The 16003-nt window shown below is 41.9% G+C and overlaps 2 protein-coding genes across 2 annotated transcripts in view; both read right to left on the reverse strand.

The window, feature by feature from the left end:
- LOC100691113 (glucosidase 2 subunit beta) overlaps positions 1-8368 on the reverse strand; it is a 157914-nt gene extending 149546 nt beyond the window's left edge. The window contains exons 1-4 of the mRNA XM_003450336.5: positions 8184-8368; positions 7737-7853; positions 5395-5490; positions 264-321 (exon numbers count right to left, since the gene is read on the reverse strand). Of these exons, the coding sequence (XP_003450384.1) occupies positions 264-321; positions 5395-5490; positions 7737-7853; positions 8184-8265 (353 nt within the window). The 5' untranslated portion in view covers positions 8266-8368. The remainder of the gene's footprint in view (positions 1-263; positions 322-5394; positions 5491-7736; positions 7854-8183) is intronic.
- Positions 8369-9007: 639 nt separating this feature from the next.
- Positions 9008-10670, reverse strand: dmrta1 (DMRT like family A1). The gene is given in 5 exon segments (NM_001279481.1): positions 9008-9304; positions 9306-9335; positions 9338-9945; positions 10110-10438; positions 10441-10670. Coding segments are annotated over 5 exon segments (1224 nt in total). The 5' UTR covers positions 10587-10670; the 3' UTR covers positions 9008-9193.
- Between the last annotated feature and the right edge of the window lie 5333 nt (positions 10671-16003).

The following is a 16003-nucleotide window of genomic DNA, read 5'->3' on the forward strand; positions in this document are numbered from 1 at the left end:
TGACACCATGCCCCCTGGTGGCACAGTAACCGATTCACCGCAGAGTCCATCACACTGCTGCTATGATAAGCAGCTTTCTATTCAGAGCATCGGTGAATTCTCCTCAAAGATCTCCGTTTTATATCAGACCGGATGAATATCTTTTCACATTTGGATATTTATTTTTAAATAACTGGACCCTCTGGCGTCTGGTGACATATTTCGAGTCAAACTGCACATGTGTTAATACATAAATATCGAATCTCAATTTTGAGTCGACTGACCAGCAAGTGTTCTGGCAGCGAGCGTGGCTGTTGTATTCATCGGAAGCATCGCAGCAATCTGGCAAAGAGACACAGGAGAAACCAATCCAACGCACACAGACGAAAACAGGAAAAGCATACCACATTGTCAGAACAGAGAGGTTTACAATGTCTTACTCTATTACTACATAACAGATCAAAGTTTGTTTTTTAACTAATACACAACAAAAAGACACAAGATCCTTTCTGGCAAAAGCAATATTTTGCTTTCCAACATAGAGTACACAGTTTTTGTCATTAAAATTATAACAAAAACTAAACAAAAATATGCTACAGAAAAACTGAGCTGAAACTTTAAGCCAATAAACTCTTCCAGTAAGTCAAGAGAAACTTCAACAGCATCTTTAACACAGCCTGAACTGTCTTAGGCAGCTTTCTTGGAATTTCTTTAAGTAGTCTTCAGGAATAGTTCTCCAGACTTCTTGAAGGACATTTAAAGCTCTTTGGATGTTGGCTGCCGTTTATTCTGTTTTCTGCTCCCACTCTTCTTCAATAATGTTGAGCTCCAGACTCTGGGGAGGCCAATCCATGACTCATTTTACTGCATTGGCAGCACGTTTGGGATCATTGTCATGCTGAAATATGAAGCTGACTCGTTCCAGATGGTATTGCACAGTGAATCAAAATCTGATGATACTTTTCTGTGTTCATAATTCCATCGATTTTGATCCCCAACACCACTGGCTGAAATACAGCCCATGACAGAGCCTCCACTAAGTTTTACAGACATAAACACTGACTATTATACCCTTCTACTGACCTCTTCTGTACATACTGGAGGACAGAGATTTCAAATTTGGATTCATCCCTTCATCGGACTCGTAGCCACTAATTTTCAGTCCAGTACTTAAGTAGTTTGGCTTTTAGTTGTTTATTTTTAGTTCTTTTTTCTTCTACTTCTTCAGTTTCCTGAAAATTTTTGAAGGACACATTGCACACCACCCCAGTATGCCGAGTTTGCAGATAAAAGCTATTCGGAAAGCCCAGACACCTGTTGCTCAAGTCCATTTTAATATTTACGAGAAAGTCTCGCTCCCTAGAAGGGAAGTATAAAGAAATCAAGACTTCTGCACAGTACTGTAGCTTAGCACAGCATTAAGGCTAGAAACCATGGTGATGTCTCCACTGTGACATCTGACAGTGCTTTGTGAAGCTCGGGTTTAAAGCTGTTGGGGGGTTTTGGAACCAGAAGTGACCATGGCTGAATAAGCTGGTAAGAAAAGTACTGCAGCTCAGTGTATGGGTGCAGCACAGACACTGCTAAGCAACATAAAAATAAAATAGAATTTCACTTGCTGAAGCACAAACATCTTGGATAGGCTGTCAGTACAATTAACGACACAGCAAGGCATGTTATTGGATAATATGGCTCAGATAATTCTAGTAACAGAGCTCCAAAAAGCACCAGCACCACAAATGTGGTTGAAAGGTCAAGTTCAGCGACTTCAATTAGCTGAGGTGAATCTTAGCAGGCAGATATTGGTTCCACCTGGCAGTCAAGCCTAACCAAAGTTTAAAAGGTGACTGATTAAAAAAAAAAAAAAATCACAGTTGTTATGAAGGTGTAAATTATGTTTAGTTTTTTTAATGATTTTTCTTTCTTGCTTAAGTACAGTTGCCTATTTTAACATGAGACTGTTTCAAGAGTGACTTCATTTTGGATACAGCCCCATGTGGTGCCTTGAGGATTGCAGTTTTTTGCCACCATTAATACCATTAACAAGTGTACCTCCCAGAGTGTATGCAATATCACGGGTCAGTATTAGCTCTTTGCCTTTATATAAGCATCAGCATTTAACACAAAATTCTAATTTCAAAAGTAAAGAAGAAACGCCCTTCAACAAAGTGTTGAAGTTACATAGTTTATCCACCAGAGGGCACCTCTGTAACTTTTCTGTAGGCAATACCAAAAACAACCAGGCAATCCCAGCAGAGACGAGCAGCGTAACCGAATATTGCTACATATAACGATATTCTATTGTTATATGTAATTATATTGTTACATTAATTATGTGTGAAAGAAAAATAATTAACCAGTGCATCAAAATATCGGATTTTTAAATCACCAAATATCGGTACGCCTTTTAAAAATCCCGTATCAGTCGTGCTCTACCAGATTATCCTTTAAAACTTCAACATACTGCATAAAACAAAACATTTCTGCGTAATGACAGTAATAATAATAAAGTATGGACGTCTGAGTTGAAGCCGGACGATTCACATTAGCAGCCATTGCAATGTTTTTCTTGGCTTTCATCATTCTGCAGCCTGTGTTGTGTTTTGAGGCAGTTGAATATGACAGTTGTGTTGCTTTGCAGTAATGGCCTTTTATCTACAGTATATCACTGCGGTCAAGTGCATTTGGGAAAGCTCATGCTGTGCGGTGCAGGGAACAGCTGTGATTGGCATAGGCAGGCAGGTCATCAAGCGATGATTTAGGGAGCGCTTTCCTGGCTTTTGCTTTGTGTTCTTCTCGTCGAACACACATTTACAGCATCGTGTTCATTTAATCGCGAGAAGCCACACGATTAAAATTTAATTAATTATGCAGAACTTAATAGGCTGACAAATGTATATTCTCTTTCACGTCAAGCTACCCAGAAAATCTTCATCCTTAAAGTTGAAGATTAAATCTTTAGGTCTGCGTGACATCTCTCTGCGCTTCGAAGAAGGTCTCTTGATTTCAGCCACTTATAACATCAGCTGCATGGTGTTTTGTAAGTGCTCAGATCTGGCTCTTTCTCTGATGTTTCACCCAAGAGAGTGGGCACAGTGTGAAATCTCTCAATTATCCAGAACCCCATTGGTGACCCATCGAAAGAGAGCATTACAGTCCAAAAAGGGAAGCCAATGAATGTCTCTGAACAACCAGTCAAAGAGGAAAAGCGATGATGAATTAGCTATTAAGTGGCTCCATTCAAAGGAGAGAAGGTATGAGAAGAAGACAAGTGGGAGCAGAATAAAAGGAAAGAGGAAAGGGTGAGGGAGGCTTTGGGAAATATTCTCCTGCCGCTCTTTCATGCTTCATTCCTTCAGCTTTATTTCCTGCGATGGTTACATGCCGTCTATTGCTACTGCTGCAGAACGAGCTGGTGACAGAGCAGAGATGTCAACAGCAGAATGTATTGAATTTATCCAAAGTGGCGAGCTACTGGAGAACAAAAGTGGAAAAGAAAGGGAGGCTGAAAAACTACCTGATTAGGCAGCGCATGTGGCAAGAAAGAATGGAGGAAAGCCTTGAGAAAAATAGAAGCAGGATGTTTTTCAAGGAAAGCTGAGCGAGGGAAGTGACTGTATGTACGCATCTGCATTTGTGTGAAGGCAGCCATGTTCTGTTTGTTGAAGCTACATCGTTTGTTTGCGCTACAAAAAAGACTGAGAGTGCGTACATCAACAGCATCTGTCAGCATCTGCACATCGAGCAAAATATACATTCCTGTCCGTGTCTGCAAAATACACAAAAGGAGGGAAAGTAAACAACAAGTTTTTACTCAGTAAAATCAGGACTTTAAGTTATTTTGATGAAGACCCGACAGTGTGTTTATGATTACGTAGTTGTGATGCTATTGCATTAACAAAATACACAAAGAGATGTAGAAAAAAACTTGAGAGACAACTCATATGGGACTTTTGGTGCCAATAACAATGCTAAGTTTTAGGGAGTTAAAAAAAAAGTCTGATATCAGTGGAAGTGATTTTTCAAATTGGACAGACTCCAGCCCCACCCACCAGGGACCAACAGTCGGGTAAGTGGAAGACCAGGGCTGGATGGTAAACAGACTAATAGATAGATGTCCTTTCTAACATTCACACTTCAATGAACACATCGGAGAGCAACTTGCCCAAGGACACTTTGACATGGAGCAGCCAGGGATCGAACCACTAACCTCTTATTAGTAGATGACCTGCTGTAACACTGATATATCACCCAAACTCACTAACATCAGCCATGTATCAGTAAATAAGGGGAACTTAATGATGGAAGTTGCCAACATTTATCTGTTGTATTCACAGCTCGACCGATACAGTGTTTTTGAGACCGATATTTTGTGATATAAAAATCCGATATTCCAATTTTTTCTTCTTTCAGACATATAAAACATAACGAGATTTCCCTGACGTTTGTTTTGTTCAGTTATGTATTTACCCATTTCCCCTCAGCATAGTGTTTGTGTCTGAGGCATGCTAAAGTTGCACAGTGCCCTCTGCTGGATAAACTATGCAACATCTACATTCATAACACGCTTGAATGGCGTTTCTCTCATCTCTTCTTTACTGTTTTAATTTTCATTTATCATCTATTTTAAATGCCTAAAGTGATCAACGACAAATAGAGAATATCAGCCCGCCAATAAATCAGTCAGGTTCTATTCTGCTCAGCTATAATATGTCCAACATGTAAAAATAAAAGTATTAACATATCTACATAACTAAACAACAGATACACCAATACTGATATACAGTATCTGTGACCGAAAGAACGAGATCGCGGATACAAGCGGCAGAAATGAGCTTCCTCCGAAGGGTGGCTGGCCTCTCCCTTAGAGATAGGGTGAGAAGTTCGGCCATCCGGGAGGGGCTCAGAGTAGAGCCGCTGCTCCTCCACATCGAAAGGAGCCAGTTGAGGTGGTTCGGGCATCTGACAAGGATGCCTCCTGGGCGCCTCCTGGGTGAGGTGTTCCGGGCATGTCCCACCGGGAGGAGGCCCCGGGGCAGACCCAGGACGCGCTGGAGAGATTATATCTCTCGGCTGGCCTGGGAACGCCTTGGTGTTTCCCCGGATGAGCTGGAGGAGGTGGCTGGGGAGAGGGAGGTCTGGGCTTCTCTGCTTAGGCTGCTGCCCCCGCGACCCGACCTCAGATAAAGCGGATGAGGATGGAGGATGGAGTATCTGTGATAGGACAATGTTCCCTGTGCTCTATGACGGCTGTAGGCTTTAATCTATGAATACCTGCCAAGTTACTCAAACCGCCTCTGAAGTAGTTTCCACTCCAGCGGGGATTTCCAGGACCACAAGTTGCCCTGATGACATGCAAACAGAAAAGGCGGCTACCAGCCGACAGTAAGACACAATATTAAACCACAGCCTTACCACAGATACCATCATTGACTCTGGATGATGGGATGTAGTGCGGGCGAAAACCCAGATTGGTGCAGTAGAATCGGCCACGAGGACAGGCTGAAGTGCCTACATGGAGCAAGGAAAACCGGTCAGCACTGCATTATAAACTAATTTGCAGAAACAAATGAATTTAGCTTAAACTGTTCACAATGCTTGCAATCACATGAGCCACTACACCTGATTACTGTCTCTAAAAATTCAAACTTTTAAACATTTATTTGTATTCTTGATGGGGTTTTTTCGTTTTTAATCATTATTTTGTGTGTGGGTCTTTTTAAAATTTCAAAAATGAGTGTATCTCAAATCTGGTTAGTGTTGGCAGAGGTTAGCCGCAGCCCTTTGCCCCACATACAAGCTGTAAATGATGTGTGACTTTGATTTGAAAGCATAATGATAAAAGCCACGACTGCATAATGAAATCGGGGATGTTTCTCCTCTGTCTTTTCCCATTTATGCTACACAAGAGAAAATGCCATCTATCTTTTAATATTTAAACCCTGAAATCTCCCTGGTATGCCATGCACTCCACATACATTATCTCTTTTGTTTGTATTGATTTCATTAAGGTGCTTATACTTATATTACATGTGTAATACCTTGTAAATTTTCTTATATTAGACAACAATTCATGCATTTTTTTCTTAATTTCTGGAATTTCTTGAGAGAAAAGACTTGCGCTATTCAACCTAAGCAGATTTAGGTTTTTTAAAGCTAATTATACTGATTACAGGCACACGGTGAGGCAGTGGTTAGCAATGTCAATCCACAGCAAGAAGATCCTGGGTTTTACTCTTCAGAACTTTACAGATTTGTGTCATTGTGCAAGTCATAAGTCATCACATGCAGACGTCTGTTTCGTTGCTAAAAAAGGTGCTAAAAAAAGGTGACACTCAAGCTTTATGTGGGGAGTTTCTCACATCTTAGTGTTACAGCTAAGTTAGAGCTAAGAGTATTGTAAAACATCTCTCTGAAGCTTCAGTGAAACAGGGGCACAACATTTTATCTCAGCCACAGTCTGTCAAAGACGTATCGAGGGGAGGGACAGTAGAAAATGTGCAGATGTGGAAAAGCACAGAAGGCGGTTACTTTCTCCCCTGTACACTGCAGGAGACAGCATCACATGTGAGGAGCGGGTTCTGTGGCAAAGTGACAAAATATCCAGTAACTTCACAAAGCATGCCTATGTTTGCTAAGAAGGTATGGTAGAGTTTGCATATCATCATTCTTCCAGAAAACACGATAGCTTGAAAAGTTTTGAAATAATTCACGTTAACAATCTATTAAAACTTGGTTTATATCCACCAATGACTTCAAGAACAATTTAATGATTTATTGGTCGAAAACTGAAAAAAATAATAAAAAATTATAACCTACAAACTATGATTCTTCAAGAGTGCTGGGTGTTGTCAACATATAAAGCAGCATTTAACAATTTAAAATATCATGTCACATTTGATCTCTGACCTCTCCTTCAAAAGGTTAGTAGATTAATCTGCAGGTCAAAGTGATAATAATGCTGTATAAAGCTATTTAAAATGACAATACATTTTCAGACTGACAAAAACATGTTGCCAACAGATACTATTTGACTTTAGCTGAATTGATTTATTCTTACTTTGCCATTTAACATCACAATAATAGATTGTAATTATGTAGACTGTAATCATTAAATACATAACAAGTTGAATACATTAGAATGTACAAAGTTTTTGGGGGGGGAAAAACTTTTGACACTTGATATTTATTATTCAACAAATTTCACTAAACAATGGAATGAAGGCTGCACATGTCCTGCGGGCATGCAATCAAAATTACGCCAAGCATATTAAAATGGGTTTCAGCAGGGCAAATAGCAAACGCCTGCACTTTGCACTTGCTTTTACTGCACTACAGACTTCTAAAAGTATGTTTAAAAAAAAGAAAAAGGAAAACAATATGAATATGTACACAGTACAATGTAAATACTTTCCAGAGAGTGAGCTGCCTTGGTGGGGGTTCTTGTTCTCATGGCTTCTTGTTTTGTCCACGCAGTGCATGTCTTTGGTATTGACAGTCTATGTTTTTGTTGTGTACAGTTTTTCCCTCACACTTCCCAGGATGTAAAAGCATGCACTTTTAAAATCGGCGTGTGCTTTTTGCAGATCAGCTGCATGTGTTTTGCCCCCCAAAACACATGCAGCTGATCTGAGTGCAGAAACCTTCAAAAGTCTTTAAAGTAAAACACTGATTTCCCAACAGAGAGTCAAAGTGACCAGACAGACTGATAACGCTGGCAGACAGAGACCCGCTGGCCCCACTGATTAACCTTTTACCTGGTTCATCTGAGCCATCTTCACAGTCGCAGTAGTCGTCGTTCACCTGCTCAAATGGGATCATTCTCGACCCATCTATGCACAGAAACGACTTCCTCTCTCTGTAGAACCTTTTATCTGTTACAAAATAAAAGCAAACGCCCACTTTTATAATCGCTGCTGGCTCTGAGGTGCAACCAGAATTGTAGTCAAACATTTTGCATCAGCGTGAGTGCTTATAGTGTCTTAGCACGGATCCTCTGGGGAGGGTAAAACAGCAGGTTTGTGTTGTGTTGCTACTACACACTCATAATGTTGTGTACCATTATTATGCCGTTTACTCTGTTATCAGAGCTTGTAACGTGCTGCCTGCGTTTGAAACCAGGAGCTGCCAAAGCTTCAGCACCATGTAGGTGTATATATTTGGCAGCTACCTAGCTGGAAGCTAAAAGGGAAGAATGGACTTACAGGACGAGGATATTCCTCTTACTTTCCGCGAGTCCACATAACCACACCAAAACACAGCAGCGACAATAATGTAGACACGCATGTCAGCGGCTCCTGCCTCATAAAATCCCGCTCAAGGCTGTTTCAAACACTGCACCGCCAGCATCTCAAACTGCACGTCCCGACTTCCTGAAACACGCGGTCTCGTGGCGCTTCTGAGGCTTTCTATTGGTTTCTAGTTTGAGGCTCATGTGATCACCCACCGACCAATCCTAAGTGAGAACGGCAGCTGAGGCGAAAAAGAGGACGAATTTGATTAAGATTTACAGCAATTACGGCTTTATTTACATTTTAGAAATTAGAGTATAAAGTTGAAGCATTTTATTTCGGCACATTTAAGTGAAGCCTGTTTTAGAGAGCCAGCAGACATGTTTTGTAGTCTAACAGCGGGAGCTCCTTCAGAAGCACAGACAACACCAAGGTCCCTTCCACATAACATATTTACTACTACTGCACTTAAATAAGCCTGATTTTTTCCCAGTGTTTAAAAAAAAGAAAAAGAAAACAAAAAGACTTATCGTGGGACAAAGTCCGGTTTTTGTTAGTTTTGAGTGCGACACATGCAGTTGTTTTTCCTTTTCTTTTTTTATCCGCTGAAAACACCGCCTAAATAACGGATTCGAGAAGTTTAAAGACTTGCTTCTAGCAGAACTTTACTATATTGTGACATCTCTCATATTTAGGGTGTTAAAAATGTGATTCGTATATTTATAAACAAAAACAAAAAACATCGACAAGAGAGACTTCATCTTTTTTATATTAGCACGAAATTAATACAAAATGTGTAAAACGAGAAAAGATAACTTTATTCATAATAAACAATCTGCAAAATTTACATTAACAAAAAAAGCATCAAGTCGTCAGATTGTAGTACACCATTGTGGTTCGAGGCACTTGAAAAGCGGTTATTTAAAAGCTACAGTTAACAAAATAATAATAATAAAAAAGTGGTTTTTTTCATGCGTCCTTTTTTATTTGGTCTCGCTGTTTAGCCGTGTGTACAGGCCTGCATTGCATAGAGACTCCTTGCTTTGGATGTAGGACAGGTCTCGGATCATGCCGGGGAGGGAATAAGAGTCCAAGGGTGGACGCAGTGGGAACACTGGCATCAGTCCTGATGTCATGTATGGAGACATGAAGCCTGCCATGCCGCCGTTAGCGGAGGGATAGGCCAGCCGCAGGGGGCTGACGCCCAGGCGAGAGCTGAGGCCGTACAGGCTGTCTCCCCCTGGGGACGCGGGTATGTGCAGGGGGGAGAAGGCAGACTTGGCCCCCAGAGCACCGAGCCCTCCGGGCAGTCCCGCAGAAGGCCTGCGCGCGCTGTCAGCGTCAATTTTGTTCTCTTTGGAGTTCAACGCCAGCTCAATGGATTTGACAATGTCACCTTTGCACGTTCTCACCATAGACTCCAGAGTGTCCCGTTTCTGATGGGGGAAGATCTTAGCCATGATGTCGGTGGGATCACGGTCCGGGCTCAGATACTCATTGGGCTTCTCCGACTCGCTCCCCGACTCTGGATCCGAGGAGGGAAGTGACCTCTGCGGGCTCTCTGTATGGTCTGAGCGGTGATCCATCGCAGGGGATTGACTTCTGCCGCTGTCCTTGCTGGGAGACAGCTCTTTCTTGTCACTTGGAGAGGGCAGCCGTGGGGAATGGGGTGCAAACAGAGGTCGACCCATGAATCCGTTGTAAAAGTTGTACTTGCTTAATTTGTCCTCTGAAACTATACGGATGGAAAAAAAAAAAAAAAGGGACAACGGTGTTTTAATTAAATGCGTGCGAGGCAATCAAAGTTCACTAAAGCTGAAGAGGAACCAAAAAGAATAACACTGTTGTGTATTAAATTAGTTATGAACACAAAGTATACAATCTCACATTTCAACTCACCGTCTTTCTGATTCTCACTCCCAAAAACATCAAAACAGGCAGCTGCCGGACTACTGCTGACAGATACGGGTACCCCGGCGCTAATGGACGATCCCTGAGGGATCCCTGCTTCCCCTCCGATCCCAGTGCAGGGGTACAAGAGCCGAAGATCCCGGGCCTCGCTCTCTTCCTGAGCCTGCTGCCTCCTCAAAGCTACCTGCGCGGCCATCACCCGCTGCCTCTCTGCAATCAGTGTGCACTTTGCGCACACGCAGTCTCTCCATCGACAAAAGCGCTTGTGGCCTTTGAGCGCAGAGACCACGCCGTGGTTCCTGCACCTGGCACACTTCGGGTCCGGGGGTATCCCCTCTCCAGCGTGGGGTTGCAAGCCTGGAGGAAGAGAGGCGGAGGGCGCAGAAGGGAAGGGGGTACCGGCAGGCTACCGAGCGGGCCGGAGGTGTGATCGGTCAGACCAAGGGGTCGGATCCTGTTTTCCATCGCTCAGAGGAGAGGGTTAAAAAAAAAAAAGTCTACGAGTCCTGCAAAACTGTTTACGGTGGAGTCATTCAGGTGATTTGGACTTCTGTGAGCAACTGGTGTCTCTGTAATGCGCTGGCACCCTGAACCAGCGCGCCTTAAGTGTCTCCTCGCCAGGTGGTTTGAGTTGAAACACAACACCTTCGTCACACCCCTTTCCGCTCAAGCCTCTTAATACCCTATCATGTTTATTTGCATCCCGAATGAATGGGCGGGGGTCTAATCTGCAACTGCATGCGGCCATAGAGTGAAAGGGCAAATAAAATAAAATAAAAAAAACTTCAAGCTTATGAAGACCAGATAAAAAAAATCCCCCTTTCCTTTAGGAAATAAAAACAAAACTGCGCTCTGTTTGAAATGACATGCAAATTCGCACAGACATTATAATAACATAAAGTAGCAGGCACAGAAGGTGGCTCGAACAAGGCCAGCGTGTAACAAAACAAGCATTATTAGAAAATAAGAAAGAAAAACATGTTGCCTCAGGCCAGCTTCGGTTGCCCTAATGTGCGATGAATATTCACTATTAGGATGTTTTTTCCTCCCTTCAACACAACAATGGGCCTAATAGCCACAAAAGAAACAGGTAATTATCTGCTTGGTTGTTCTGTTGAACAAATTACTCTGACAAAAGACCCATCTGTCAACAAACACCCAGCGAGATTGGCGAATACCTAATCACACCTTGTCACATGTTTCATTCATTTCCCTGCATTCAAACAGGATCCGGTTACACGCACCAGATTGCTTTGCCGTTATGACAAGAGAAGCAACTTGAGCATAATGTGACAAGCGCAGTGTCAGTCACCAAGGGCAACGCCACAAGGGAAAAAAATATCGTTAGGCAGAAATTTGCAAATATGTGTGTGTGTGTGTGTTTGGGGGGGGGGTATCATAATGCAAACCCTATTGTTCAGTTCAATACTCTCTGAAATGAATCCAGTCATGTTATGTGTGTCCAAAACAAACATAAGGCTCGGGGGCCAGACTTGGCCAGCAAAAAGTCCAATCCGGCCCACTAGAAAGATTTACAAAATGTGACATGCACCGATTTGAAACTTTTTAGCTGTGTTATCATAAACTGTCAACTGTTACATTTAATGTAACAGTTGCTACTGACAAAGACCTCCCCTGCAGTCATTCACTAAAGTCATGAAGTAATAGATGAACAACAAAATGGCATAAAAATTCCTGTTTTTTCACTACAATAAAAAATTTTTTATTACAAGTTGTTCACAGTAAAATGCATAAATATAGTTGGATGTTTTCTGTGAATTAACAAAAAAATCAGTTTTTTAATTAAAAGACATTTTAGGCAATGAGCTGCTAGAACTTTATCCATAATTTTACACATTCATTTCGCACAATTTAAGTCAAAGACTCATGCTGACATATTTCTTCCACTAACTACAGCAGCGTTTCTTCTTCATGTAGAGAAAACTGAGATGTGCTGTTCCTACTTGTACTTTGTTTTCTTACACTGAGTTTAAACTACTTAACACTGACTTTACGTTGGTCCGTGTGGGACATATGTGGCCCGCGGCTTTGACATTCCTGCTCTAAACTACTGCTAAACTGCTTTTCTTCAAGGTGTGTCCCGTACTTTGTCCATACTTATCTGCGCAAACAGACTGAAATGATAAATAAAATACCACACATGATACCATCCCCCTGATCGTCTACAGACTTGTGAGCGAGGCTCTCTACTTGGTCTGCCTGTAGTTTTGACTCCATCTGAATAATGCATGTGAATCAAAGAAGAAAAACCAAGAATAACTTTGTGGATGGAAGCCCTTGGTCCCCTGGCTTTTCATTTAAGATAAAGATTCCCTGACGGGCATCTTTGAGGCAGATCTACCACGACACTGGCATGGAAAATCGCAGACATAACTAACGGTGATTAATGTTAGTTATCACAAATGGAGACTCGTAGGTGTTTCAACTTGCTGATAAAAGAAGATAACTGTTTTTGAAACTAAATTATCTGAGTTACTGGGACTTTCTTTTTTTCCCCATGTCTTCTTCACACGGTTGCCTCCTTTGTCGTTTCCCAAGTGATGGATCTTATCTGAATGCTATTTTGCTGTGCAGGGAGAAAAGCTGTACGCACACCTGCACAGCGGCCATGCTTGCGTAAAAGCTAAGTGCAGACATATTGTGCAAAAGCTGTGACTTGTATACAGGCGTTTTCTTGTAAACCGAATAAATAAAGCATCCAGATAATGATTTGTGCAGATGAGGCTTTGAGAAGCGAGTCTGCTATTTGCAGAAAGATGTTCCATTAGTTATGGGCCTCGATAGATAGGGGCTGGTGCACGCTCACTCCAGCCGTGCAGGACAGGAAGGTAATCTGAAATGCATCCATCAACACAGAGTGAGTGTGCTTAAAGCATAAATAAATGCCGGTGATGCAGATGCTGTGTGGACGCACATGCAGTTTTTTCTTTGCTTGTTTTGGGTTTTTTTTTTTTTTTTATCATTTCATCCACTGTGAAGTGGAATTTGATGTTTGGATTTGTGGCTGGCAAGTTTATCCAGACACATTAAGCTGCTCCCACCTGGCCGCTTCTTTTCCCTTCTTTTTCTTCTTCTTCTTTTTTTTCGTTCTTTCACTGCGCAGACCACTTAGGTGGTTTATACGGACCACTTACAGCTTTTTCATGGATGGAGGCTGGAAGCAGCGCTGCATCATGCCTGTGTAAATGCACGTCACTATATCTTGAGCTTTTTGTAGGGCTCTGTTCCAGTCCTATTTTGTAATTACCCAGAGGAGGAAATGGGGAGGGTTAGGGTTAGGGGTAAAAGCCTCCATAAACTGGATTATGGATAAAAGCTGTAGTGTTATATTTACTCATTTACTGCCTCTTCTGTTTGTCTGCGAATCACAGGATTACGAGGCTAAGTCAGGCTGGTTATTTAAAGTGCCTTTAAACCACATCATCTAAAAGAAAGAGTTTCTTTTTTTCCCCCTCCTCCAAGTAGTTTGAATCATAATCTTATGCACAAGAAACTTGAATACACCGCTGTTATCTCTGCCTTGTTTAAAAAAAAAATTTAGTCTAGTTTCACATTTGTATGGATCATCTGGCTTTATTTGGAATTTTTCAACCTCATCACCAACACAGAACGGAGAGATCGGCAGGGATAAGTCCCGTTAGAGTAGATATGGGTAGACAGTGTCTTAATTGTGTTCTTAACAGATCTGCTCCTGTCAGATATGGTGTTTCATCACAGCCATGTGCCTTCCAGGACAGGCTTTATCAGTGCAGCTTCTTATCTGAAGCAAGGTGGCTGCTAATCTACTCCCAAATCTAGCAAAACCTGATTATGTCTCCCACTGTCAGAGAGATGTAGGGTTGGGGGGTGGGGGGGGGGTGGAGAGGTAAGAGGGTAAAGCTCTGAGAAAGGGAAGTTCTGAGCTGACAATTTCCATATAATAACATATATCCACAAAGATCCTACTTTGTACACTTGGATCATGTCCACAGGTTGTGTGTCTTAATGCACAAAGGGAAGAAAATCAGGTCGTGTTACTGCTGCCAGCTATGAATCAACATCACCAGAGAGATCATGACACGGCCCGAGTTTCCGTGAATTCGGCTTTAAGACAGCGGCATTGTTTCCAAACGCACGGCACTCGAGTTACAACAAATTCCCCTCTCCTTCAGGAGGAGAAAGGTCTCGACCTTCACGTGTTTGTTTTCTCATGTGTCACTTCACACCCTTGTTGCCGAAGTGGCGCACAGTAGCCTCCACTTCACTCCACTTCGGGTCGAACGGTTGCCAGTGATGGTCAGACTGCTTGAACTTGTTGTGTGTCGCAGTCTCAAAATGAAAGTGAGTTCCCTTTTGTTGTGTGAACATAGCTTTCTCTTCACTTTAGCCTCATATGCTACTGACACTTTTTTGTATTAAAGCCTCGTGGAAGTAAAAAAATAAAAAAGAAAAAGAAGAAAAAAAGAAGGCAAAAAAACCCCACTTATTTGTGTGACGTGTGTGGCCTCGGCGGAGTTCAACTGGCAACTTTGCTTTTAGTGGAGCTTTCAAGACTGTTGCCTCTGTTTTTATTTTTGTGCCAGGGGATGTTGACTGTTGCTGTGCTGTTGGACTTGGTGTCTGTGTTTACAACGCCTGGGGCATAAGTTATGCCTTTGCCAGCGCCGCATCCTACGGAAACATTCTGACACAAGTCTCTCTGGAGATCAGACTAATAGCACACTTCAAGGTGCAAAAAAAACCCCCACACTGAAATGTGTTTGGAGAGCTGCTCCAAAATAAATCTTATATCACTCTGTAAAATCACTCATGGTTTTATGTTAAAAGTACAATATTACATATGATTGCAGGTATTTAGCCTATTTAAAAAAATAAATGAAGCCTCCAGCCTGAAAAGTGAACCTGCTTTATATTTAAAAGCCAGCAGGGGGCGACTCAACTGGTTGGAGTTTGACTGTAAAAAAAGTCTATGAGATAAAGATCCTACCTCTTACTTTATTTTTGACTTTAGTGTAAAACAGATGAAAACCCAGGGCATGTTTTAGGGTGTGGCTTTTCTGTGACTGCAAAGTGGCTACCTTATGAGCATGTGATGTCATAAGTAGGGTCGAGTACCTTTCGCTTTTAAAAGAATACTGATACAGGTACCGATACCTGGAAATTGATAGCGGTACCCAACAATATCTATTTTTTTGATACTTTACTTGACCTGTAACAGTAGCTGCAAAATAATTCTCAAAAAACTGTCAAATGAAACAGTTTGTTACACACCACACAAAATAAAACCTTTGTTTTTCTAACCAGGTGTTTCCTCGGCTTAGACATGTTGCTATGGCCAGCTTTGATTCTGCACTGTATATATTGGAGACAGCGCTGTCTGAGACCAGACTCACCACAGTATTCACCTGATATTGTCATGACTGATGTCATCAGTCAGACAAAGCCTCTGTATCAGTGCTGCTATGGAAAGAGGAAACAGGAAGTAAATGAGTGTTTTTTCTTGTTTTTTTTCCCTGTTGTTGTTGTTTTGAAAGTCTCACCTTTTCTACCATGTTATCACATCTCCCTCTCTCCCTCACTCCCTCGGGAATATCTGAGTTGATATCAGTTGATATTGTGCAAAAAAAAACAACACGATCGTATACTTGTGTAACTCCAGCTGCACAGTGCACGCCCGGCTGAAGTGGCACAAAAGCGCGGGATGTGCCAGCAGTTGTTCCCGCTACACAATCGTTCACAAGGGCACCAACAGAAAATGACTTAACTAAAATTATTGATTTATTGCAAATGAGTACCTAGTACCTACCATTTCCATTAGTACCTACTTGGATCACCACTGCTCGACTCGGATTGACTGGTTTTCCATTACAATCGAGTACCAC

This window comes from Oreochromis niloticus, linkage group LG3 (assembly GCF_001858045.2).
Source record: "Oreochromis niloticus isolate F11D_XX linkage group LG3, O_niloticus_UMD_NMBU, whole genome shotgun sequence".
NCBI lineage: Eukaryota > Metazoa > Chordata > Actinopteri > Cichliformes > Cichlidae > Oreochromis > Oreochromis niloticus.